Source organism: Protopterus annectens, chromosome 6.part0, assembly GCF_019279795.1.
Source record: "Protopterus annectens isolate FY-2018-M chromosome 6.part0, PAN1.0, whole genome shotgun sequence".
Lineage (NCBI taxonomy): Eukaryota > Metazoa > Chordata > Ceratodontiformes > Protopteridae > Protopterus > Protopterus annectens.
The window spans coordinates 234,330,614-234,357,552 of NC_056737.1; the positions used below are offsets into that span (position 1 = coordinate 234,330,614).

The 26,939-nt window shown below is 37.4% G+C and overlaps 2 protein-coding genes across 3 annotated transcripts in view; both read left to right on the forward strand.

Moving 5' to 3' along the window:
- The window catches only part of ATP10A (ATPase phospholipid transporting 10A (putative)), a 1,517,068-nt gene that overhangs the window by 1,406,110 nt on the left and 84,019 nt on the right, over positions 1-26,939 (forward strand). Inside the window, exon 15 of the mRNA XM_044073977.1 lies at positions 16,323-16,399. Within this exon, the coding sequence (XP_043929912.1) occupies positions 16,323-16,399 (77 nt within the window). The remainder of the gene's footprint in view (positions 1-16,322; positions 16,400-26,939) is intronic.
- The window catches only part of ACP7 (acid phosphatase 7, tartrate resistant (putative)), a 1,845,593-nt gene that overhangs the window by 138,252 nt on the left and 1,680,402 nt on the right, over positions 1-26,939 (forward strand). The window lies entirely within an intron of this gene.

Sequence of the window (26,939 nt, forward strand, 5' to 3'; positions counted from 1 at the left end):
GGTACTCAAGTCCTTGGAATAGCCGTACATGTTTCAAAAGAGTTATCAGCATTGTGGTAAGAAGAGTGGTGATGTCTTTCCCAAAAGTGACAGTGCTTAATTTTTGGCATTTTAGGTGAGCCTGTGACTGACACAAGAGGCAATGGACTGGCCCTGTCTCTGCTGGAGTATGTGACTGTCCAATGGAGACTTGACAGTTGCTTGCTGTGTATAGTCATCAGCAGAGTTAGGGCCAGCCATAGTCCCATGAAATCTACCTTCACTTCTGAGAAGTAGCTGTCAAACAGCAGGGGACATGAGATAGTGCTCTGTGGAACCCTGTTGATGACACTCTTCCATCTAGAGCATGCATCACCTAACATTGTGTTCTGATGGAGAACCAGTTGATGATCCAGTAACCTGTGTGTGGGTTTTGGGTAAGAGAACTTTTCTATGATACCAATGTGTGAGATGGTGTTTAAGGCATTAGTAAGGTCAAGGTAAGCAAATGGACTTGTCATGTCCTCAGGCATGGATTTATTGACCCTTTTGAAGATTTTGAAATTATTTAGTAGGCATGACCTAGCTTTTACAAATCCAAATTCTCTTGTTTCAAAGGTTTGTCGCTTACTTATGTCAGTGTTTATCATCTTGACAGTTCATCTTGACAGTTGTTGTGCTCTCCGTAATATTCCAGATGATGGTCATCTGGCTAAAGTTTCTAGAGTTTGTAATAGCTTTGGCTTTTTGCAGTTGTACCATTATACCCATGCACCATATTCCAGGAGCATGGCACCACATTAAAGGAGCATGACTTCTGGGGAGAATTGAACTGATGAGTTTTAAGAGGTGCTTGGCATTTACTAGCAGACATCAAGGAATGTTATCAGGTTCCACGGAGCTAATATTTTTGGTTTTTAGATAGTGCAAAGATATCCTGGTCCAAGGTGATTCTGGGAAGGATGAGATGATGAAATAGGTGGTGAAGGTGGGGAGGATATCCGGCTAGGTGGGGTGTGAAATTAATACTTAATTTGTCTACAAGGATATTAACATTAACTCTGGGATCAGAGCAGGCGACTACATGGGAATTTGGTACAGTAATTGGCATAATTTTTAAGTTTCATAATGTACCTGAAAAAATCCTTGTGGTTATCCTTAGAGTTGGTAGTGTACTTCTTAATGGTGCACTTAAGGTTTATACTTATTGGTGTTAGGCCCATTTTATATTGGGTGAGTAGGGATCTGTTACAGTTAGTTTGAAGATTCTTTTTGTTATAAAGCTTCTTAATATTGGAATTGCACCATGTGGGCTTATTTCCAAGTTTACCATTATTCGTATGGCAGATGGGAATATACTCCACGCTGTGCCTGTCTATAAGGGAATTAAATTCAGAGGAGTCTGTAGAAGCATCAGGTACTGGGTTGCACCATTCATAGCGCTAAAGAAACTCTGTAAACAGGAAGAGATTTGTTTGGCGTAATCACAAAATACGTTTTTTTTTTGTGGGGAGCAGGGTTAAAGTGGGTTGTAAGGGAGGTTAATTCCAGGTGGTCAGATTTTACTAAGGAGGTAGTACAAGAAGGGGAATTAAGGACAAGATCAAGAAGATTACTGCCCCCTGGTGGAGAGGGGGACAGTATGATTAAGGACATTAGCAGTAATAAAACTGTGCAGTCATTGAGCATATTTGGTTCTACATGTATAGGTATGCCAGGTCTAGGGGTGCGAGTCTCAGAAAACAACTTACAGAGCTCAACTTATATGTGCAGGAATGCAGAAGGCAATTTCTTAAAGCAGATTTGTGAGAGACAAAGAAATTAAGACAAGACGAGGACATCTAGTCCACATGGTGGATGGATTGCATGAGATAAGAGCTGTGGCAGGTGGACATGCCTGTCAAAGAAGGGTAAGAGTGGAACTGAATGAAGATTAGTGGTGATAGCTGTCACAGTACCCCAACCCCATATATACATATAATAAAGGAGATTGATGATGATGATGATGATGATGATGATGACAGTAAAAATCATGATGATGTACTGGTTTAAGGCAGTTCATAGTAAACTAGTTAACATCTCCCACAATTGTATTTAGTCTGTTGGACAGCTTTTTGGTATGAATTAGATAATCATGATGCACAAATGGGGGCATAAAAGTGAATTTATAGCTGGCAGTTATATGATAAACAGTTTTATTGAGCAATCTATATCTCTACAAGTTCCAGTATGGTATCATGGTGTAAAACAGAAGGTTCCCTAACAAGTATGAGTACACACCCACAGCTCTCTGTGGATTTGAGTACATTTGTAGGCTCTGAACCCTGGCAAAGGGTCTTTTCAGTGGAACCAAGCTTCTCTAACTACACAGATATGTAGGTCTTCAAGGTAGAGAAAGGCCTATAGCTCAAATATTTTACTGTTTAAATTTGTGCTGCCTTGGTGTTGTGTAGATTAGAGTTTTCCAAGTGATCATATCTGTGAGTTGAACTTTGCCCTAAAAAGGCACTATGGGGCATCAAAAGCTTTAGACAATAAGCTGAAGCTCTGAAGTGGGAAGTAGTGTCCATACCTAGGAGCACAGTAAGGTATGTTAACCGTGTCATTCCAGACAGAGATGTACGGGATCCTCCTCATATGACACCAGTTAACTAGCCAATTATTGAAGCCAATTAGTTAATCTATTAACCCAGCATAATTCCTGGTGATGGTGGCAGTACTGGTGATGCTATTAGTAATGTGGTGATGGCAGTAGTAATAATGGTGATGGTAGTAGTGTACTACTACACACCATTGACTTTCCTGCCTTGTTGACATGGGAAGAGAACTCAGTAGTCTCTCCCCTCCAGGGTGGAGGCCTACATGGTCAACCACAAAGCCATACTAATTATTAGGGCACTTTCTATAAGTAGCAGACTGGAAAGGACAGAGGTATGAGTAAACCATGACTCGATGATGACAAAAGCCTGCCTGGTTTGATCAGAAGCAATAAACAGGAATTTCCAAGAATCAGAAACACTAATGCTACACCTATTCACTACTATATGTCCACTACCAGTGTTGCTGTCATTACAGCTGTGTGCATGTAGGAATTAGTGTCCCATTATTTCTCTAACCAGGGCTGATTCCTTAGGTAAAGGCCAAAGGCTCTCCAGTGATCAGGAATGCTGTCCCAGATTTTAGAAGGTTCCATAAACTCGCTTCAGTCTTTTCTTAACCAATGCAACAGCTCAACTTAATAAGAATACTGGGATGCACAGCTGTTCCCACTGATGCAAAAACCAGACCACTCATGGAACAAATACACACACACACACACACACACACACACACACACACACACACACACACACACACACACACACACACACACGCACACGCACACGCACACGCACGCACTTACATACATAACATACTGAGAGACAGATAGGAGTCATTGTCCCTCCACTTCTCTCCAGGAGCAACACAGTAGCACCAAGATCTCTCAACTGTACAGAATTTTACAGAATGTTCTGATATTTGCTTCATATTTTTGGTCTGTTCCTCATAAAATGTGTAGATTTCTAACAAAGTGTTCAGGATAAAAGTTGCTTTGGTTTGATTACATATCCCTCAGAAAATATGTGCTAATGCATAATCTGTTATTCTAACAACTTTCTAAGCTTAGAAATCCAGGAATTAAAGTCATTCCCTGAATTTGGGCCTTTGCCCCCCCCCCCATTATTTTTTGGTTTTGTCCAGAATTCTTCCTCTAAGATATTGAAAGGTATGAGTAGCACTAACAACCAAACAGGCTCTCATGTGACCCTTAGTCTCTATGTAGGCTAGGAATCAGGTGTTCCACTACTCTTCCTCTCACCAGGAGTCAAACAGTAGCACGAATCCCAAGCAGCAATTAGTAGTCTTGCCATAAATCTTGTGGATCTTAAAGATAAATTGAAAAAGGGTGTTAATGATGTAGGTATTTTAGTATGCGACTTCTCGGTGGGAAAATATGAAAAGAAGGGTTACTAAAGTTTTACCAGTTTAAGGGAAGAGTCTTTCTAATGCAATGTTATATTGCTTCTCACATGAGCAGGTGAAGTCTGTGAGGAGCTTCTAAGGTCAATTTACTTGAAATCTGGGCAATTCTAGAGCCACTGACTTTAAAAGCACAACAACAGTGGGTAAAAGTCCAGATTGGTCACAGAGCAAATTTACCTTAATATTTGGATGAATTAAACAGTGTCCTGTTCTGCTTACCTTGATTAAAAATTGTTGTTTCTCAGTACCTCTCACACTTCAATTAAAATTAATTCCTTTGCAGTCAAAGAATGCAATGTAAATGTTTGCTAACTGGCCTAACAAAGAACTTTTTTTTACAATCCAATTAAAACAAAATTTAAAGTAAAACAAATCAGCAAAAGACAAGAAACCAAGTATGTGATGGGATTAATCCCTTTGCAGTTAAAAAAAAAATCCAGCAGAGATGTTTGCTAAATGGACCAAATGAAGATTTTTTTAAAACAAATTTACAGTAAACCAGCAAATTGAAAAAACAAACCACAGTGAAATGAACAAAATACAAAAAAACTATTCAAACAATAAAGTAAGAAATCTCAAATGGTTGAAGCACTGCTTTACCAACAAAATGTCACAATTCAAACCTTGACATGTTTTGCTTGCTTTAAATGTGCTCCTTCTGCACTGCTTCCGTGCTTCAGACTTATCGCCCTTTGCAACATACATGTTTGCTAACTGGCCTTAACCAGAAACCAGTTAACAAACCGAAATTCAGAATGTTTTGTATTAGATATGACACTACTCAAGAATGCATATTTTTGTAGCATTCAACACACCAATGTAGAAACACACAAAGGAAAGTTTGGGTATTCATTGTGACAGTTGCCATTACTTGTGGTCATACTTGTATTCCATTTCTGTGCTTCATTGTAAGTAAGTATGTCCACTGTTGTAAACTGAATGCTTACTGACTGTTTAATTTATTAATTTTCTGCCCATTCTATAATAAAGGCAGCCTAATATATTAACATTACCAGAACACCTACACAACAAAACCTGGCTAAACTAATAGATACTTATTCACCTTACATAAGGAAGTCTATGTTTATGGCAACTACACAGATGCATACAATTTTAAAAGCTCAGTTATCGATGCATAATAAATTTCATAATAGCAATTTATTTATAGGTATTCGTTACTCTAAGATTCATTTACACCATGTCAGGTCTTCCAGGCACAGAGTTCTGTTAGGGATGTAATTAGTTAGACACCACAGTAAGCATAAGTTAGTAGTGAAGAGACTATTTCACTGGTTTACATGCAAATGCGAAGAACCTTTTGTTCACATGACTCGTTCCCCCATATATCATGATTTAAACACGTACTGCATACCTGCTCTGTGCATTTTTCCACTTTAGCTTCACCCTTCGACCAGATCACATATGAAAAATGAGTGGTCCATCACTCAGAAATGGGATAATGCTATATAATTTAATTCGGTAGTTAAGATGTTTCTAAATTTTCTTCTATCAGCTGAGCTTCATTTTCAAGGCAATTTTGTGTCATGAATATTGAATTGCAGTTTAATTACATAATTACCATTTCATAAGAAAAATGTATTTTATAAGCTACAGTGAGCTCAACTTCACACACTGATGCTTGCCTCTTGTTGACTGTTAAACATCAGTTAAATGCAGACAAGGAATTGTTGTTAATGTAACTGTGGTTTAATTTTTATTTATTTATTTACATTTTTTAAATTGCTGTTTCAGCAACAGTGTTTAGAATGTATTATAACCAAAGAGCAAACAACAAAAAAAGCAACAATCAGTACGAGCAAGGAGGTTTCCCACTCTGGTCCCATCCCATTTCCGTAATAGTATTTTCTTTTGTGAAAGACGCTTCCAGGAAGAAATCTAGTGAAGTACGTCTCTCTTCTTTCAATGTCTGAGGCCAGGTTCTATGCCCCCACTAAAAAATCTAGGAAAGAAAAACTGACCACTTTCATTTATGCAGTAATAATGCATTCCAAAGACACGTCTGGAACGTTTCTCCTCGGGCCTTGGCTGAAAATGGGCTCTGTCCCAGTCGGACTTTCCTGGTAAACAAATGTTAAATAAATAAAATAAGTAATGTGAGAGTAAAAGACATCAGATTCATTCATTTTTATGCCATCTTTGTTTAATTGAGGTCATGAGAAGCTGAAACCAAACTCAACACTCAGTTGCTGCAAGAGAATTAAAATAATTCTGAGCTGGATATCAGCAGGGCTCACTCAAATTTACATCTAGGTGCGACTGGGATATTATCTGCTTACCTGTCATATAGAGTGGGAGCACTGGGAAGAATCCATGCAGATGTTTGGAGGATATGCAAGGTGTGTATAGAAGACACCCCAGCCAAGAACCAAACTAGAAAACAAAGTTGTTTGAGGCCACATCTCTAACTGATACAGAATTGCACCAGCCTATTAGCAATTTAGATTAGACAGTATGAATTTAACTGCAAGCTGTTTTTCATGTCTATTCTTCTTGTCTTCCAAAATGACTAACTGTTGTACACAAGGATCTAAATCACATCAGCCTTTCTTTGTAGTCGAGCAAGCAGCACAGCCGATAAAAAGTACATATGTATAATTTATTAAAATTAAGGTAAGCACTTTCATGTATAAAATACTTCTTCAGTCCAAATATCACATAACACACATTACATCAATGTATAATCAATCCAATTAAACAAAACAATTGACCAAATTATTGTCACCATATCAACTATTCAGTGCTTAAATTTACGTCTAAAAGGAATACTTTCATTTAACCCAAAACCTCTGTCAGCCTGCAGGGTAATAATTCACTTTAATTCATTACTTTTAGTTCTATTAATAATGCAGCCACCCCTAACATTCTTATTGGTTAACTGCACAACCCTAAAAGAAAAAGTGCATTCAGTATTAGAATCAACGTGTTTATTTAGATCATTCATTTGTACCTTTCTCCTAACTTCACCCAGATGTTCTAAAACTCATTCTTTAAGACTATCATTAGTCTTTCCAATATAAAAACACAGATAGTTTCTGCAAATGGCAACATATACTAAATCTTTACTTTTGCAATCAGCATAAAATTTAAACTCATATGTGATGTTAGTCATAGGATTTATGAATTCAGGAGCACTTGAAATATAGGCACAAGGCTTACAAGTACAAGGGTGTGTGCCTTTTCTAATAGACAATGGTCACTCCACATTTAAGAGTTATTCTTATAACATAGACGTTGCTTTAGATTTTTAGCATTCTTAAAATAGAAGCTAGGTTGAGTGCCAATAATCTTTTTTATCCCTTCATCAGTTAATAAAATGGGGCCAATTTTGTTTTATGACCATACAAACTTCATTTACATTATTTGAAAAAATAAATCCTACCCTTGACTATCTAAAGCCAAGGTCTGTATTGTTATCAGGCTTTACTTCCCTATCTGAAAAATAAGGCTTACCTTGTGTTTGTCTCAAAGCCTTAACTTCTGTTAAGACTTTTTCAGTTTCCTTACCACCATAACCCCTCATAAAACTCAGTGGCAAGAAGTGCATAGCTGTTCTACAAATCTAGTTCACCCGTGCGTAACCTTGATGCTCACACATACTGCACCTTCAGGATGTTCCTAAATAAATAGTTTGGACACATATTAGTCCAATGTAATTTGCTGTTCCTCCAGCAAGATTTCCTATACGTACTGGTTGCAAGCTTGCCATTAGCACCCTTATAAACATGAACATCAAGAAAATCAATGCATACATCAGAGGAGGAGACACTAAAATCTCAAAAAGTCTGTGTTGTTCTTAAGTACATGTACAAAGTCACATAAGGGCTCATAAGTACCTTGCCGTAAAATAAACATATCATCTACAAACCTATTATAACAAATCAAATGATCAAATAATTGATTATTACACATGTTCTTCTCTTTCCAGTAAGCCATCACCATATTGGCATAGCTGTTAGCACATTAATTAAAATAATTCTGAGCTGGATATGAGCAGGGCTCACTCAAATTTACATTTAGGTGCGAGAGAGTATTATCTGCTTACCTGTGGTATACAGTGGGAGCACTGAGAAGAACCTATGCAGATGTTTAGAGGATATGCAAGGTGTCCACAGAAAACACCCCATCCAAGAACTAAACTGGAGAACAAAGTTGTGTGAGGCTGCATCTTTAACTGATGCAGAATTGTGCCAGCCTATTAGCAATTTAGATTAGACAGTATCAATGTTAACTGCAAGCTGTTTTTCATGTCCATTTTTCTTGTCTTCAAGATTGAGTAACTGTTGTACACAAGTATCTAAATCGCATCAGACTGTCTTTGTAGTCCGCTTCAGGCAGTAAAATCAGTGAATGATACTGTATCATCAGGTTTTGAATGTACAAATGCAGAGAGGGTGAACGTGAACCCCAAACCTTGTTACTGTTATGACCGTGGAAAAACAAAAGATTTGTTAATGAATTGCATTCAACTTGTGAATCAATAAATTGTATAGTATATAAATAACTAGGTTATACTAATGACTCAACAGATCAGGTGGCTAGTTGATAAAGCAGGGTAGACTAGCAACTGCAAAACAGATAACCTAGGTTTATAGGGTCCGTATTAAGTTACCAAGTTTAATTATGGGATGGTTAGACTCCCTATCTTTTTGCCAAGGGCTGTTGAGTAACCTAGTCATAAAACAGCTGAGCACTGGTGTTAAATTTCTGACACTATTTCACATTTATTCTAAAGATGTGGAAAATTGTGGAAAATGTGGCATTTTTGCCAACGTCAGGTCATAGCATGATTCAAATATACAGCTGTACATTTGCAGAGTTTGTTAGCAGGATGATGTGACTTACATTTATATGTTGTTGCATCTTTTGGCTTTTCCCGGTTAGGGGTCGCCACAGCGGAACTCCGGTCCGCTAATGATTGGCAGTAGATTTTTACGTACCGAGTTGCCAGCTCTGATGCACAACCTTCAATGAAGGTACGCCCATTCACGTATGTCTCACCACAGAAGACGCTTTAGCTGAGAATCGAACAGGACAACGTCATACTGTGAGGCGACAACGCTACCGCAGCACCACCACTGCAGTTATGTGACTTACATTTATATCTGAATATTAATTTACAGTATTAAACATGGCTAACATTTATGTATGAATATTCATTTATAGCATTAAACATGGATAACATGCATCTCTGAATATTAATTTACAATATTAAACATGAGTAACATTTGTGTCTGAATATTAATTTACACTGTATTAACTGTCAGAGCATGAGAGATCCTTTCTTTGTACAGAATAGGTTTTTTGTTCAGCAAATTCTGTTCTTTGTAATGTGACACAGCTGATACATAAGTGGTTAAGCACATGGTGTCTCCTGTTGCTATCCGATGGATGATATCCTTATGACATTTGAAGGTCAAAGCACATTATTTATATTAAAACTGTTCCTCATAACTATTTTTTTGTTATTAAAAGGTAGCTCTTTACTTCATGGCCAAAAATTTGTAACTACTAATCAGATCTGTAAGATGAATTTTAAATAAACTGTCTAAACTGGTAAAGCATTTAAACTGGACAACAGAATGCTAGGTAATCATCTGACATGTCACTGTTTACACTGACGTTCAGCACAACCACTAGTCTTTACCAGTTAGACAGTCAGGTAGGTATGCTGTTAATATGGTGCATGTCAAAGATAGGGAAGGCTCAGTAAAGAACAAGTAGCTGAAAGTAGAAACCTGTTGCTGCACACCAGCTAGCAGTGATATGCTTTTATTAGGTGCTTCCTGGGCACAAACACTGAAATTATTATAGTGCCTAATGTAGAAGAAAACTTTTCCAGCCATCTCTCTTTTTCCTTTAGATAGATTTTGGTACTATAAAAAGCTCATGAAAAAGGTGAAACACTTTCCAAGTTTAGCTGTCAAAATCAAAGTAGCAGTCGAATTGTTGACTACACTAACAGTATAAAAAAATGTTCTGATTTATTGGTATAGAGAGAAGGTAAATAAATGTTATTAGAAAAAGGTTTTAGTGCAAAAAGAGTGGAATTGTATGGTCTTTTAAAGAATAAGGCCTTTACATAAATATCTCACCTAGAAAAAAGGGTGTGAAATGACTAGGCTCTAAAAGCACTTGAAAATGCTCAGGTTACTCTTGATTGTGTCAGATAATCGTGTTATTGTCATGGTTTTAGTTGCCAGACATAGCAGAGCTAACAGGAGTACATGTTAATTGGCAAGTGTCTCACATAGAGGGTTATGATCAGGTCTCAGGCTTTAAGTATGTTATTATGTGTTTCCATGTACCAGTTAAAGAAAAAAAAAAGCTGAAGTGTTTTGCTGACTTTGAAGGCCAGTACAGGACTTGGAGTGCTGTCCCATAGATAGCGAGTAAATACATTTGCAGGAAAAAGTCAGGGACAGTTTTTAAATGCTGCCCTAATTTAAATAAGTTACTTACAGACTTGACATCTCTGTAACCTTTGAATGTATGCGGAAATGTATTCACGGGCAAAGGAAAATCCTTTCCCTGATGATAGACCATAGCATCTAGGAGGTGTGCAGTAAATGTTACATACTTTTGAAAGGTGTGTTACGGTCAGGTCTTGCACTACAGAAGCACTTTACAGGTTTATATTTTTTACAGTCCTAGAGGGTAATCACAGCAGTCCATGTACTACAAGACTGCAGGATTGCACAACTCAGCCATTCACTGACTCCATAACAATGAGTGTGCGCTATTTCCACCCACGCACTCCCATACCCTGACACACACACACCCACACCCACTGGCTTGTCTTTATTATGTCTAATCCCTAAGAAATTGGGAGTGGCTCATTCCATTCTGAATTTAAGTGACTTCAGTCTTTGCAGCAGTTGTGAAGTTCACATGGTCACATTTTAAGTCTGTGTCATTGCTTATGAAGGGCTTTTGAGCAATGTCATATACACATCATAGATGCCTTAAAGACACTGCATTTTTTTTTTTGCTATCAGCTCTACATGAACAAGACCTTCAATACAAAGGTGTTTACCAGGATATAGACCATGGCGGTGGAGGCCCCCCCCCCCCAGCAGTCCAGACTTGTGTTCCCTAATTTGATAAATGTTTTCACACCAAGGAATCTATTGCGGTGGCATTAGTATAGACTTTGTCATGACTGCAGAATGGGAGTCCCCATCATCTAGGATATTTTCTTCATACTTATAGTCTGTCTCATTTACTTTTCAATGTTGACTCTGGAAACATTCCAGAACCTTCTCTTTCCTCCTTCAAGGAATGCTCAGGTACTTGAAAAACTAGTGTTCTAGGTTGTGCTGCAGGGCTACATTGGTGCCTGCCTTCTGTTGGACTTGTTCAGGTTAACAGCAGCAGTCACACTTCTTCTTGCCACCTCCTTACATCAGTCTTACATTTAATAGGTCACTGTCAGTGGCTGCAATGCTTCTTGGATGTCATCTTTGTTTTGGAGCCTTGTTGTTATTCCTTACGATTAAGGGTCTTAGCTCCTAAACTAAATATGATGATTTCCATCTCCCCTCATCAGTGATGCAGTCAATTATATATGGATACAGAGTCAGCTTCAAGTATGCCTTAGTCAAAGACAGATAGGTGCTTGGGAAAATGTATCCACATTATCCACATCAGTCTTATAAAGTTCAACACTACATTTCTGGCTTTGTAGTTACTGCTGAAACTCACCTGTGTTCCTGAATTATCAGGCAATAACGTACTGTCCAAAGGGGGGTGTTGTCCTACCTTCCTTGCAGGGCCATCGTCTTTGTTTAGGAATGAGCCACCACTCTTGGCATATTCTTGGTGGGGTACTTATCCTTTGGAAAACAGATGGCCAGGTGAATACCCTATCAGGATATCCTCCTGGAAGTTTAACTCTATTAGGATATAGTTCATGCTGTGTTTTAGGAGCAGAGCACATCAGAAATCAACATGTTGGCTTTTGCCACCAAAGTTTTGCTTCATCCAAGCTTCATGGGGGAAAAGCCAGTGGATGCATTTTCAGTAGATTGAGAAGAATGCTTACATTTTACATCCCTCTGTTCCTCTTCATTCTTCAACTACTGACAAATCTGTGAAACAAAGTACCAAGATAGATTCTCTTATGAGCCAAAAGAGAATGGTTTTAAGCCTTTCAGATCTTACCCCCACCCCCCAAAAGTGATTCTTCCTCTAGCATGAGGGACTCTGTCATTATGGCAAGATAGCCAGCTCCATTTGACATATTAGTCACTGAACTATTGCCTGTCGTTCTTTTTGGTCATTCCTGCGAAATCTTGGAGGCCTTAGAAGTTACCAAGAAGCCCTCTGCACAAGCATCCTACAGGGCCAGTGAGAAGGATTTTCTTTCTGGACTGACAGAGATTCTCTTCATTTTGTTGATGTCTACATTTTGTGGCTTTTTCGGGTATCCCTTTAACCTAAAACTTAGGCCATTTAGGTGTATGGTGTTTGTCATCTGTTTTTATTGTGATCTTGTGGAAAGCAGGACTGTAGTACAGCATAGACTTCTGAAACAGTCTTTTTGTTCTAAGGGGATCTTGCAATTTCAGCCTCCTGTAGAGCGTCAGTCTCTATAATGGGATCTGAATTAAATGATTAACATGTTATTCCTAAAGGGACTTTAACCTTGTGTCCTGGAGAATGGTAATTTTGATAGATATCACCTCAGCTTGATAGACACTCTAGGCTTTAGGTTCTTACATTAGCAAGAACCTTCCCTAATCTTCAAAAAACACTAATCCAAGGATTCATTTGTGAAGCCCTGTAGTATGCTAACAAGGCACTGCCCCCACATGTTAATTTGTAATTCAGAAACAGGTTTGCTGTGATGAGGTAAGACCTCTTTTTTGGCTAATCTGCATGTTTCTGAATCATTTACTGCCACTTTATGCAAATCATTGCCAATGATCTGCATGTCATGGTGTGCAGTGGTACTCCCCTCCAGTCATTCTCCCACACACACAAGTACTCAAACTATGAACAACCACACACACACATCACAGTCCCTGCACCTGTCCCTAAACTGTCATTTATCCCATAGTTCCACCCACCATGTAATAGTTAAAGTGCCATTATGACATGTTATCTTTTATGGCCTGGTGGTCTAGTGTATCTGCCCACCCCCAATCCCCTTACTGGTGCCATTTTGACACATTTAAGATTAATCTCTGGTGGTCTAGTGAATCCCAATCCCTGTACTGCTGTTGGTGCCATTATGATGTTTACATTTAAGATTAATCCCTGATGATCTAGTGATTCCCGATCCCTGTACTGCTATTGGTGCCATTATGATGCTTATATTTAAGATTAATCTCTGATGATCTAGTGAGTTCCGATCCCTGTACTGCTATTGGTGCCATTATGATGCTTATATTTAAGATTAATCCCTGATGATCTAGTGATTTCCGATCCCTGTACTGCTGTTGGTGCCATTATGATGCTTACATTTAAGATTGATTCCTGATGGTCAAGTGAATCCTGATCCTCATACTGCTATTGGTGCCATTGCATTGCTTTTATTTAAGAGTATTCCTTAGTATCTACTGGGTCATACTACTCCCGTTGTCTGTAACATGGTTGTGGCAGGCAGTTAAACATGGCCAGATTGCACTGTCATGTAGATGCCTTCCTAAAGACAGCTCTGGGGAGAGAGAGCAAATGGTGAATTAGCATATGCCTCTCCCCCGACTGCCTCATTTGCATTCAGCATGTCCAGCTCTATGTGGTGGTGCACATTGTCAAGCTAGAGCACCATGCAGCATCACGTTAGGCAATTTGCTGAGTCAGGAAAAGTTCCTTGTACATTTGGTGTACCTTCTTGAATCCTGGCCTAGTTTATGTCTGGCATAGTCATCTCTTTATATTCTTCCTGGTAACTGACAACAGGATGAGCTTATCTACATATGCTTGCTGCCAGTTCCCAATCTGCACCTGTCAAGTGCATAAGCTTTGAAAGATGAATTAGTTGCTTCTTTTCTTTGCTCCTGGTAGCATCACTTTTTTTCACTTATCAAATAGGTGCTTCCCACATGGCTTTCAACTGTATTGCCTTTTGTTGCAAAAATATATTTGTCAAAGTGATAGCATGGCATCCCTCCAGCTGAGTGGCTGTCTGTATTATGTGTTTCAGGAGGGGTGCAGGTGCCTTTGCCATGACCAGTTCTTTGTTAGCACATACCTTTACAAAGAACTGTAGTTCGGATTCCTTTTCCAGGAGTAGATCACCCTTAAGAAGCTCATAATATTTTGGAGTTGGTTTTGGGACATTGCTTTGGCTTCTACATATGTATTTGATCCTCTGCAGAGTGTCCATCAGAGTTAGATATTGCACATATGTGAATGTTGGCTCTGTGACATAGGGAAACAGAGCCCTAACACTGACTCCTGTAATTTGTCCAGTTAACTGTGGTAGTGGACAAGCAAACTGGGGTTGGGAGAAGAATGAGGTGCCAATCTCATTTACTTCTGTCACCTCGTTCAAGCTCCTCAGATTAGACTAGAGAGTCAGCAGAGGGGTTTGCTTCTACAAAGTGGAGCATCTGCAGACTTGCATCAGTTATAGAAGGAAGTGACAGTCACACATAATGCCCATTTTATGCCCTGGCTCAGTGACACCCCTGGCATGCATGGGCAAAACAATTCGGCATAGGAAGAAAAAGTAGCCCCCTCCAGATGATGGCACTGCTTCTGACATGCTCAACCCTCACCTCTAGGGTTCAGAGTACACTCTAGGGCTGTTAACCATAGGGGAATGTATGGCTTGGTAGAAGGATTTATGGTCAGATGGGAGAGGGAAAAAAACAAATACATGAAAATTTTCCATATCACTTCATGTTTGAGAGGGGATTCTGCAGTGGGTACCCTTTCATTTCATCTTCTCATTTTGCATAGTGAACCTAGCTGTTGTCATCATAGCAGAAGGACCCAAATGTGACTCAGTTTATAATTTCATAACCTTGTTGGTTATTTTTTTTTTTCTTAATGGTGCAGCCCCAGTTCATGCAGTAAAAACCGTGAATCACAGGGCATGCATATGCTTTAACCCTGACATAGGAACAGTAGGTAGAGACAAAAGGGGACATGTACATCCTAAGTGTCGGCAATTAACATTTTAATACAAGTCATGTGACAGCACTGAAGGGTATACCACAGTGCCATTTACACTGCTTTCTAAAGTATTCGAATATTTACTTATTGACTGACTGAATGAGGTTTGATAACCAAGTAGGTAGTCGAGTCAGATGACCCTTTTAGTTGCTATGGTGAGCATTCACATGTCAGTTATGTTTGGAGGGGATTGTGATCATTAGAGGACTAGTCAGGGTAGAAAGGGTATCCTGGAGAGAAAGAGTGAGAACATGTCATTTACAAGGAGATTTGTATAGCATTTGTACTTGTGAAGTGCACATATAGAATTGATATACACGTTAAGTGCTATTTATAATTCCTGACACCATCTGCCCTGACAATGAAGTCTGCTAAGCACTGTGGGGATGTAGTCAGAGTGACCTATACCTGAAAGCATAAAACATGGCATTTATGAGGTGCAGTAATCCTTCTAGAAATGGAGTTTTAGGCTACTGTAAAAAGCAGGCTGAAAAATTTCCCAAAGTATGCTTTGAGCATTTAAATTCAGATGTATCTATTTTTAGCAACATTCTCAAAAATGTGGCTTGATGTGTTCAGTGTTGTGAACATTATATATACAAGTATGTGTATGTAAGCATATACATCTAAATATGTCTAAATATGTGTGTATATGTATGTGTATATATATATATATATATATATATATATATATATATATATATATATATATATATATATATATACACACACACACACACACACACACACACACATATTCACTCACATGTGTACACCTATGGATCTTTCTCACTTACTCAAATACTCATAAAATCAAATGCCAAAATATCTTGATAGAAATTGAATCACAAAGAATCAAAATGGGCAAATAGACAGATACTGACATTGAGATCACACCACAGTGAGAAAAAGACCAGTACCCCAATTCTTGCTATTCTGTGATCTCAAACAGTAGAGATCCCATTCAGCTCTCCTGTGTTCTGGGATATGAGATATCCTTCTCAATATTTTGGCATTCAGTCTTGAGTATTCGAGTAAGTGAAAGAGACCCATAAAATTATAGCTTATCTTAAGGCGACCTTTGCTTGAAACTGGACTGTTGTATCATTTCATCAGATTTTACTAATTCTAAAAAACAAATGCATTTTAATCTTATATTTTATCATTCGTTTTAGGAGACGGCGCCAATGATGTCAGTATGATCCAAGTTGCTGATGTGGGAGTGGGCATCTCTGGACAGGAGGGAATGCAGGTAAATTTTTTACTTGAAGGCTAAACTCATAAGAGCAGATAAAGCATTTTCCAGTTGCACAGCTTTGAACTGCACTGCCAGCTGGTGCATACCTCTTGTCAGTATGTGTTTGCAAATAATCAAGTTTAGTGCAGCCCTGAGGGGCACCATCTGGGATTGACAAAAATTAACTTCACTTCAGCTTTAAAATACACTTACCCAGGTTAAAATTGCTGAGTTTAAATATATTTTACCTTTCCCTCCTAATAGCATTAATCATGCCCTGATGCTCAGGGCTGTACTTCCAATTAAGGTGTTGAGAAGCATATGCGCTGTGTTTCTGTCAGTTCCCACTGTTGTACTAGGATTTGCTGACAGAAGAATGCCATTTTTCTTTCTGCAAACACTTTTATCCATGTCAGCAGTATAGGTACTTCTACCTGCTGTGTAGTTTCAAGGTTAAAATTAACACATTATTTACAGTGTTACACTATGCCTCTGTTGAGCTCCCCATGCTAGATTTATGTATATTAACTACACATATTGGTACTACACATTTCATTGTGTGTGCAGCTGCTATGTCCTGTCTTTCCTCCAGATTTGACTGCTTTATACTCTCAGTGTTCCTGAATTTATTGTGTATCAGCAGAGTATCACAGGGAATAGAGGATTGTTGTCTCATTTTGTTTTTCCTTCCTAAGCAATCACTTTGGACATCCCTCCCAGCACCCAGTCAAACCATTAGTTCTTCCTAAAGGGCAAGAGCCATATACATTCATCCCCTGACCAAGGAGATAATCTTATGGCCCATTCATTCCCTGTTCAAGGTGGGAGACTTTTCATTTGTTCCACCAGGAGAAATAAACTGGGAGTGGACAGGTCATTCATGGTTATGAAGTCTCCTTCTCCACATACCTGATCCATAACCATGGTGGCTATGACACAACAAATGCTGTTTTTCCTAGTGGGACATATGCAGGTATCATGCACACATTACTAGTGCCACTAGCTATTATGAAGCATGATCATCAGTCCATCCCATTTGCTGCCTCCATTGCCACAAAAGTTCTGATCAGGTCAACACTGCAGTCAGACAAGCTATCCTCCCACCCCGATGGATAAGTTGGTAACAGCCGCTTGCTATCACCTTCCTGTGCATAGCTCCTGAGTTGCTACTGAAACCCAAGTTGTCTCTGCTTTATGCCTCTATGACACAGAGGTGGGAAATGTGTCATTTTAGTTAGATCTGTAGAAAAACGCACTTGGCATCAAGATAGCACTAAAATAAATTGTTCTCACCTGGACTGGTTTTATGCAGACTGTACTGAAAAACAGGAAATCACAATCTCAGTACGATGTGACAAGAATAAGTCTGTCTTGCTACATACCAAATGGGACTGATTTTACTGTATTTTTCTTTTATATCCTGATAGTGGAAAGTGATTGCGATTGGAGGGATAAGCAATAATAAAGCCCATCTCTAGCAAAATGTTGGTTCTTATTTTTCCTTCATATTTTTGTGGTTTCTGTAATAGACCAGCATTCTGTCTGAGATTCATTCTATAACTTGCACCCTCTGAGCATTCGGACAGGCTGTGGATTCCCTCAAAACCTTGAAAAGGATAAATGGCAGTCAGTCAGTGAATGGTTTTCATTTGCTGTACATAGTTTGCTCATGGACCTTTGATGGTTTTGACTGCCATTTTGTACAACAGTATCATTATCCTTCATCTCCATATACTCTGATGATGATACTGCGTATCCTACTTCCCTTACTATACCTGTCCATTTGGCATACAGATGAAGCACTCCCCTAGTCCCAACCACCCTATGTCCCATACCTCTGTATATTGGTATCCCATCTGCCTGATGTTGGATGCCTCAATAACACACTCATTGCTCTATCAGGTCACACAACAGAAGTTGTAAATCATGTATTTTTGTTCAGATTGGGGGAAAATTTACATGACTGGTTAGTCAGGCAGTCATTTTGTGTACTGGGAAAATCCAACACTAGAAAAGTGTGTTACACAGTAGAAGAAACAATACGCATAACCTTCTAAATATATTAGTACTTCACATTACAGAGTTTAATTGTTGTCAATGAATACACTTGTATAAAAATTTTGTCAGTGAATCTATTTTTAAATTCACTGTAAAAAGTGTAATAATTATATATTTATGTAATTTTGTAGAACTTTCCTCCCTGGGCCTCCACTGCAAGTAAAATCGGCATCGTGTGGAAGGACTTTACAGGTTAATAATAATGATTATCCAAAACTACGTTTTAGTACTGTACAATAAGAGGCATCATTTGTCATCAACAAGTCATATGGATTAAAGAGAATATTAAAATGGATACAAACATGAAAGTGTAGCCTCATTGCAGATGGACTTTGGATTGTTTATTTTGAGAGCCGATGCCTGAAGTTGTGTTTGAGAAGGATGGGAGTGGTTGGTGTAGAGGGGACACTTCAACATTAAGATAAAGGATAGTTACTCACTTGTTTTTATCAATGGTCAGCTTTGAGGATGCTGTATCCTCTGGGTAGTATAGAGTCATTTTTAATTTTTGGTGTAAACCAAATTTAAGTAATGAAAACCAGCAGGACGAGAACAGTTGGGAAATAAGCTATTCCATCCAATTGGCTTGTGTGGCTTGGTCTGACTCTAGATTTCTGGTGTTCATTTTATGTTTGTCTGACACTTCTATTTTTGGTTTCAAATCTCAGTAATGACTAAGATGTCAGGAGTATGAAGCGCTACCCATGGGTGAAGATCTGAAAGTTTGTTGGAAATGCTTCTTCATGTTTACATTAAAAAAGCTGAGAATAGGGGTGGTATTCACATGGCTTTGAAATAGATTGGCTTTTTGAGTTGCTTGTATTATTTTGTTAGAAGGGCTGAGATTTGTATGTACATTTCCACAGAACCTAATGAAAGAGTGGGTTGGATGACTGAAAATGTTGTTGTGTTTTAATTTATTTTTATACTTTTGGTTTATATGTAGCTAGGGTCATTTTTTTGGATTAATAAATATCTGTGTTATGAAGTGTTAATGGGAGAGAATCAAGTGGACAGTGATAAAAAGCGAGGAAACATAGAGATGCAAGGATAAAGCAAAGAACAGAATGAAGGACCATATTCCTCTTCTGCGGGTTGGTGGGTTGGGGAGTTAAAGAAAAAAAACAACAAATACGTACCTCAGGTAGGTATATATTAGGGGGAATGGCAGGAGGGATGAGGTGGAGTCCCTGACAGAGCAAATTGAACTTCTAGGAGTTGATAAATATGGGCTGTACATCTATGGTGCAGGTGGGATAGGTGATTATGTTGTTGAATATATTGGCTGTTGTGATAGAGGGGAGTAGTTGGTAACTGTAAACGTAGAGAGGAGAGAATTTAGAGGTAGAAAAGGGTATCGAGTTAAGCTGAGTGTAGCAGGGTTATCCCAACATCTGAAAACTTACAAATAAAAATTCCATGAGATTCTGGAATTTGCTACTCTCAGAGTAAATATGCCAGAGTTTTATTGTACCCAGTCAATAGTCCTAGTTAAGGTGTAGCATACTTGGTAGTAACTTGTAGAATGTGATAAAATCTACCTTGCCGTTAATTTAATCAAGTGTGCTGACAGGGTTTTTGCCAGAGAGTATAGTTCCCTGCAGGTCATTAGGAATGCATATCTTTATGATGCGCTACAAAATTTCAAAAAGAAAACAAAATTACAACATAGTGCTACTTCACACTTGTAGGTATTACTCATGTCAACAGAGAGAGAGAGAATCTTATTAATTTCATGTGATGTCCTTATACCCCAGTTATATAAAGGAACTAGTGGTTAACCACACTACTCCGTGGATGAGACAGAGGAAAACTTCTATGAAGTTAACTGGATGAGCAAATTAAGGTGCTATCCAAAAGCTACTTGCTAAAGTTACATTTAGATCAGATACTACAGATAGCCAGAGAAGCATCCCAGCAATTGTAAGTGTATCATTTTTATAAGTGCAAATAACTATTAACTAAGAATTGTACAGTGATCATTTATATAAGTATTAACTAAGAGTTGTATGGTGATCATTTTTTATACGTACATATAACTATTAACTAAATGTTGGAAGGTGAAGTTAGAGTGTATGAAACTAATGATGTGGTAGGAGAATAGGGGAAAATAGTTAAAAAAGGAATAGGGGATGATTTGGGGGAAAGTTTGGATTGAAGAATTACATGTAAATGTAGAGCACAAAACCAAAATTTGAATAACCTTCTTTCTTAAAACTAAAATATAGTAAATCAGAAGAAAATCCAAGTGTTTGTTAGAATGAAGGTACTTTACAAGTTTGTATGTTTGACCTTTAGCAAAATACTTTTAGTTTAAGGCAAATTAGAAAAGAGGGACCAGGAACATGGCAGTAGAGATGGAAAGGAGAGAGGTGGTGAGGGGAGAGAGGTAGAGAGTACTGGTGAAAGGTAACTGTAGAAGAAGGGGACTAGGAGCATATTGGTGGAGACAGAAAGGTATAAGAAGTTAAAATGATGGAGGCAGAAGGTTGTGATGAAAGGAGAAGAGTGACAATATGACAGAAGTGCTGAGATGACATACAGGCACAAGAATGTACGCAAGTTTCAACAGGGGGTCTGTAATGCAGCTAGGAAGTAGGAAGAAGTTGGAAAAAAAAGTCCAGTGGGAGGTTGGTAGTGTGGTACCACAATGTGTGGGAGGTTGGTAGTGTGGTACCACAATTTGTGGGAGGTTGGTAGTGTGGTACCACAATGTGGAGAGGAAAGGCAAGGGCAGGTACTGTGCTGAGTGTGTGCCAAGAGGGATACAGGGTAAATCACAACAGTCAGAAAGGGGAAAATATATATCACCAGTTATGATACTACACTATCTTGCAGACTGAGCAGCCAATGAATATTCTAAGTAGCCTATGTGCTCAATAAATATTAGTAAGGCAACCTTAATGTATTGGATTTTCTACAGTACTCCCTCATCTTTTATGCCAGGGAAATCATAAAGGTATGATATGCATTCCCTTATCAAGTGTTTGGATTCATATTCTCAAATATATTGGATAGGGACACAATTAAATGTCCCAGCATTTCCTTATTCTGCCTACCTGTGGGTTATTCATAAACAAATAATGGCTAAAAACTACCATGGGAGTGTATGACTGGGCTTCTTAAGATCCTTACAGACTGATAACCTAGTAAGTACCTCTGAACCAACAAACTGACACTACAGGACTGTATACAGAAAGTCTGACACTCTTGTGATGACATCTTTTGGATAAGACTTAAAACTAGAATCTTATCCATTTCTGCTTGTGGTACTTCAAGTGAATATTAGGCTGATAATTAATCAAATGAGATGTTAAGTCAAGGTCCCATCTGCTTGAGTTGGTCATAGATCAGGTGGATGCAAAAGATCCCACGGCACCTATCAAAAACAGTAGAGGTTATTTATTGTTTAACACAACTTATACTGATTATCGACATTATTTACATATTATACATCATTTACATTTGTAGTATACCATATAACACATTCCCATATATCTTAATTATTTCCCTCCACTCTTTTTTCCATGGCCAAAAACGTATCATTTTCAAAATTTCAGACAGTACCCATTTACCACGAAATATGATTTCATCCATTATCTCATTCCATATTGTCTATGCAATATAACAGTTTTTTACGAATATTTCACCTCTTTGTTTTTTGTTGCCATAGTATCCATATTCGAGCATATTCATATTTTTATCTTCAACACTTTTGAAGCATATCAATATCTTATGTTCACACACTTTTTTCCATACTTCCTTTACTCTTGTACAGTTCAAAAACAAATGCTTCATTGTCTCAACCTCCTCACAATAATTACACACCTCTTTTGCATTTTTTATAAGGCATGTTGGTTTTGACAGGCAGTTTTCCTATTGTCATTCTCCACATAAAATCATTACATTCATATATCTTTCTACACCATGCAAATCTTATCTTAATCATATTTATTTCTTCATGTACTAAGTGTTTTCATGGAGATATATAAAACGTTCATTCATTATAATAAAATACCATTCTTTTCTGGGTTTTTTCCTACTTTTTTTATATTGTTTCCATAAAATGATTTTATTCTGATGCTGTTTCATGTCTTCATTTACAAAATCTTTCCATCTTTTCCCAGAATGTAGTTCTCTCCCAAAAATCTTATATTTGTATTTCATTATAAGGTTTAAGTTATTTTTTTCATCTAATCCTACTAAAACTCTATAAAGATTAATTGAACATTTGGGTTAATCAATCCCAGTCCTCCCTTTTCTTCCTTAACATACAGAATCCCTCTTCTAACTGGATTCAACCTCTTTTTCAAATGTGGATAGTATCATATAAACACCTGATAAATAAGCAATTTTACATAAAAGAATAGAATCTATTAAATATTGTATGACAATTTATATGACCTCCAAAACATACAAGCTTCTCTTAATTTTTGTATAATTTTTCCCATTGCATTCCCTATATATTTTTGTCCCAAATCTTATTCCTAAGATCTCTATAAAGCCATCACAAAATTGAATCCCTTCTGTGCTATCTTTTGACTCAGTGTTACTGCTTTTGTTTTTATTTATCCATAAACCAAGCATTTTAAGTACCGATTTAATTTTCTAATTCCTTCTTCCATCCATTCCTTATTCCTCATAACTAAAACTATGTCATCTACATAACTAAGAATTATTGGAATTTGAATTTCTCCTGGTATTTTATATCTTGCCATTTCGGCCCTCTATTCATTTTGCTAACAACTAATTTCATAACCATTGCAAATAAAATGCTACTTGCTAGACATCCCTGCCTTATCCCACATTCCATTTTTATTTCTTCACTTATCCACCCATTTAGCATCACTCTCACATTATTATTCTCATACACTGACATAAATATTATGCTATGATCTCTTAATATATCCCACAATGCATTATATTGTATAACACTGAATGCTTTACTTAAGTCTCCTAACATAACTTTAGCTTCTACCCCTTTTTATTTATGACATCATCTTGCGTCTCTCTCAATATCCATAGTAAATCTTGACTTCCTTTACCTTTTTAACTGAAAATCGTATCACTGAGTAATTAATCTACACTGTTTCCTAACCGTTTCCCTATTATTCTCATAAATATCTTTCTTATCTGTATTGTTCAACACTATTGGTCTCCAATTTCTTATATCCTCTTTTTGTCATTTTTTCCATATAAATGTCATAACCCCTGTACATATAATCTTCTTTTTCCCCCCCTGTAAAATATTTTTGCTTATATAACTTTTTTATCTTCTCCTGATTCTTTTCATATATCTTCTTCTCCTTTCCATAAATGGTTCTTATTTTCTATTACTTTCTAAACACCTTCTGACTTAGTCATTTACATTTTAATTTTTCTTTTCTCATTACTTGATATTCCAGAAAACAATTTTTATATTTTTCTTTATAAAACTTATCAACTGCTTCATCCAGTTTTCATAAAAAATTCTCATTTACATGTTCTTTCCATAATTGGTTAATCTCTTTTCTGTCCTCCTCATCTAAGTCTTTTTCAATACGTCTCTTAATGCCTTTATCTAATCTTATACAGCCTTCTTTTCCGGCACTTCTACCCATATAGCTAAATGATCCGAAAATCCTGTTTCCTGTATTCCTCTTGGTACTTTTAGACTGTTAGATATTACAAAATAATTGATTTCCATTTTTATCTCGTTTCTTATGCAAGTCCAATGTTTCTAATCCCATATATATATAATTTTCCACTTTTTTATTTCATATACCTTCCTAACATGACTTCCTACTTTTCTTCTTTTTCTTAAATCACAATTGAAACGTCCCACTAACATTATTTCCATATTCACTCCTGCATAATTTAGAATTTTTTTAAACATTATTTCTCTTTCTTTCATCATAACATACACATAGATCAGAATAATTCTATACACATCTTATATCACTATTATTCTACCTAATTTTACTGTGGTATAATCTAAAAATGTTATTGTTTCATTGCATAACGCTGCAATATCTGAACATATATCTTTTCCCATATGCCAAGTAATGTTTCCACCCCATAATTTTTTCCGTCTGTAGTCTTTTCTTCTCTTAACATTCTCATGTCTTCTAGTATGATTGTATGCCTATCAAGTGATGCACACCATTCTAAAACACCTATTCTTTTAATATTTTGTATACTATTAACATTTATCACTAAGATTATCATCTTCGTTATAGTAAAATGTTATGACCTCCTTTCACATTAGCCTTTATGTTTTTATTTTCTTTCACAACTACGCTCTTAAACATTTTTTTCTTTCACCATTTTCCTTATAGAATTCTCTTTACCTGTCACCACTCTTCACTTTACATATTTGTCTTCACTTGTTTCTTGAATCAGTTCTTCTACTTCATTATTTTCATTTTTTTCTTTATTACCAATATGCTCACCATACTCTTCTATCTATACATTCTTGTATTTACTCTTGTTCTTTAACTTCTATATTTTTGTCAAAATCTATCCATGAATGCCTCATTTCCCCACGTGTTTTGCAAATCATACTGCACTTCTTAGTTTCATGCCTTGGCTTCCCATAAATAAATCATTTTCTTTAGTCACAGTTGCTAATCAAACGATCATCTTTTCCACAAAAAGGCATGTCTTTGGTTGTCCCCTATATCTAACATAACCTCTTTTTCCATCTGCATTTATCACACTCAAAATATGCATAATTGTTTCATTTTCCATTTTCAAAATCACTCCGCAATCCTATCCACCAGTCCATAAACCACTATCATAAATTTGTATCTTTTAACATTTTTTTTCTCTACTTCTGTTTGAAATTGGATAACAATCCATTTTTTGGTTCCTTATTAAATGCTAGTACTACATTTGAGCTCCAAGGAATACAACATTTCTTATTTTCAAATTTCTCAAAATATTTTCCATAAACTGCCCAGTTTTAAACAAACTGCTGCAACCACTGCATCCCAAACCTCATACATGTTAAGTTATTTTTCTTTGCTGCTCAGTTTTACCATAAATTTTCTCCTTGTCATCTCTCATTTTTTCTTGCTTTTCTCCTTTTACCTTTTGCGCATGCATTTTCTTCCTTGATCTTTTAGGTAAACATCCCACAACCCTCCCGATTGGAGGGTTGTAATGAGACATCCTGTGACAATTTGGGAGAGATGGGCAAAGACTGCCAGCCTAGTTAAATAGCATTTGGTATATAATTCTGGCATTTGTAAATAAATGTAAAATACAGGCATGTTTTCTTGAATGTAAAAGAATACTGTGAAATGTGGAACTGCAAAATATGTGACATCATTGCACTCTACTGGCCCAGTGAAGCATGTTGTGACCCTTTCATGTTTTACAAGTCGGCTCCAGTGTGTCTGGATGAAGGTTTCATGCCCATTGTTTTAAGGCTAAAGTTTATGACCAGAATTTACATGTGGATGGTGCTTTACTGCTCTGGTTTCTGTTAGAATATACATGTGAAATGTCTTCTATTGTTGTATGTTTCTGAGCAGGTGTTAGATTGCTAAATAATGCAGTTTGTTTGCCTGGGAAAACCTAAGTGTCAACATGATGTAATTTGGGAGGGACCCAGCAGACATGTTTGTTAGTAATGTTTAAATACTATTTCTCACAAGAGACTTTAAGCATTTTGACTTTGGACATCTAACTCAGCACTCTGCCTTATGCTCACATGTAAGTTTCTAGCAGTGTGATTTCTTGTAGGAATAGTTAAAGCTAGTAAAGATTAATTAGGTATTTTTCTTTGAAATCAGACCTGTCCTACTGTATTATTTTAAGTTTCTGTGTGATCTCTGAACTCTTAGATATCTCTGTGGTGTAGTAGTTTTGTCTTGTATTTTAATTATTTATTATTAAATATTTTTAAAACCTTCTACCTGTGGCTGGTTTGTGTAGAGATAAGCTCTAGAGTACATTGCATATTTATAGAGTTTATTGTAATAGGCCACTCTAAAGTGAGCCTTGACTGTTACCATTGGATTATAATATTGCACAGTAATAATTGGACACCCTTTTAAGGGCCTTTTAGTAGCTGATATTATTAGCTGGGTGGTGGCAGAGATTACTACCTTATGGTCTGGGTAAAGGGGCACAGCTGGAGAATCTGCATCAGCCTTTCCCAGGAGTGTCTGTGAAGTTGTATAAATACTTATCTCAAAGTCTGTGTGTGTTGTATCAGCTACTTGGCAGGGACACAAAGCACTGGTTGGACATAGAGGGTACTGGAGGTTTTAGCTTGCCCAGCTAGGCTGAGACCTGGACCCTATAGCTGTGCCAGTGGGGAGTCTTATTGGGGACCTGGTGAGCAAAGGAGCAACCAGCCCCAGACTGTCTGTGATCTTTGGGTGCACTTAAGGAAAATTGTACTTTACTGTGTGTATTAGTTACCCTTTTCTCTTATATGAGATGACCTCCCTGGTGTTAGTCGTGAGGATTGAGGCTCCTTGGTTGCTGGACCAGGGCACGGTCGTCA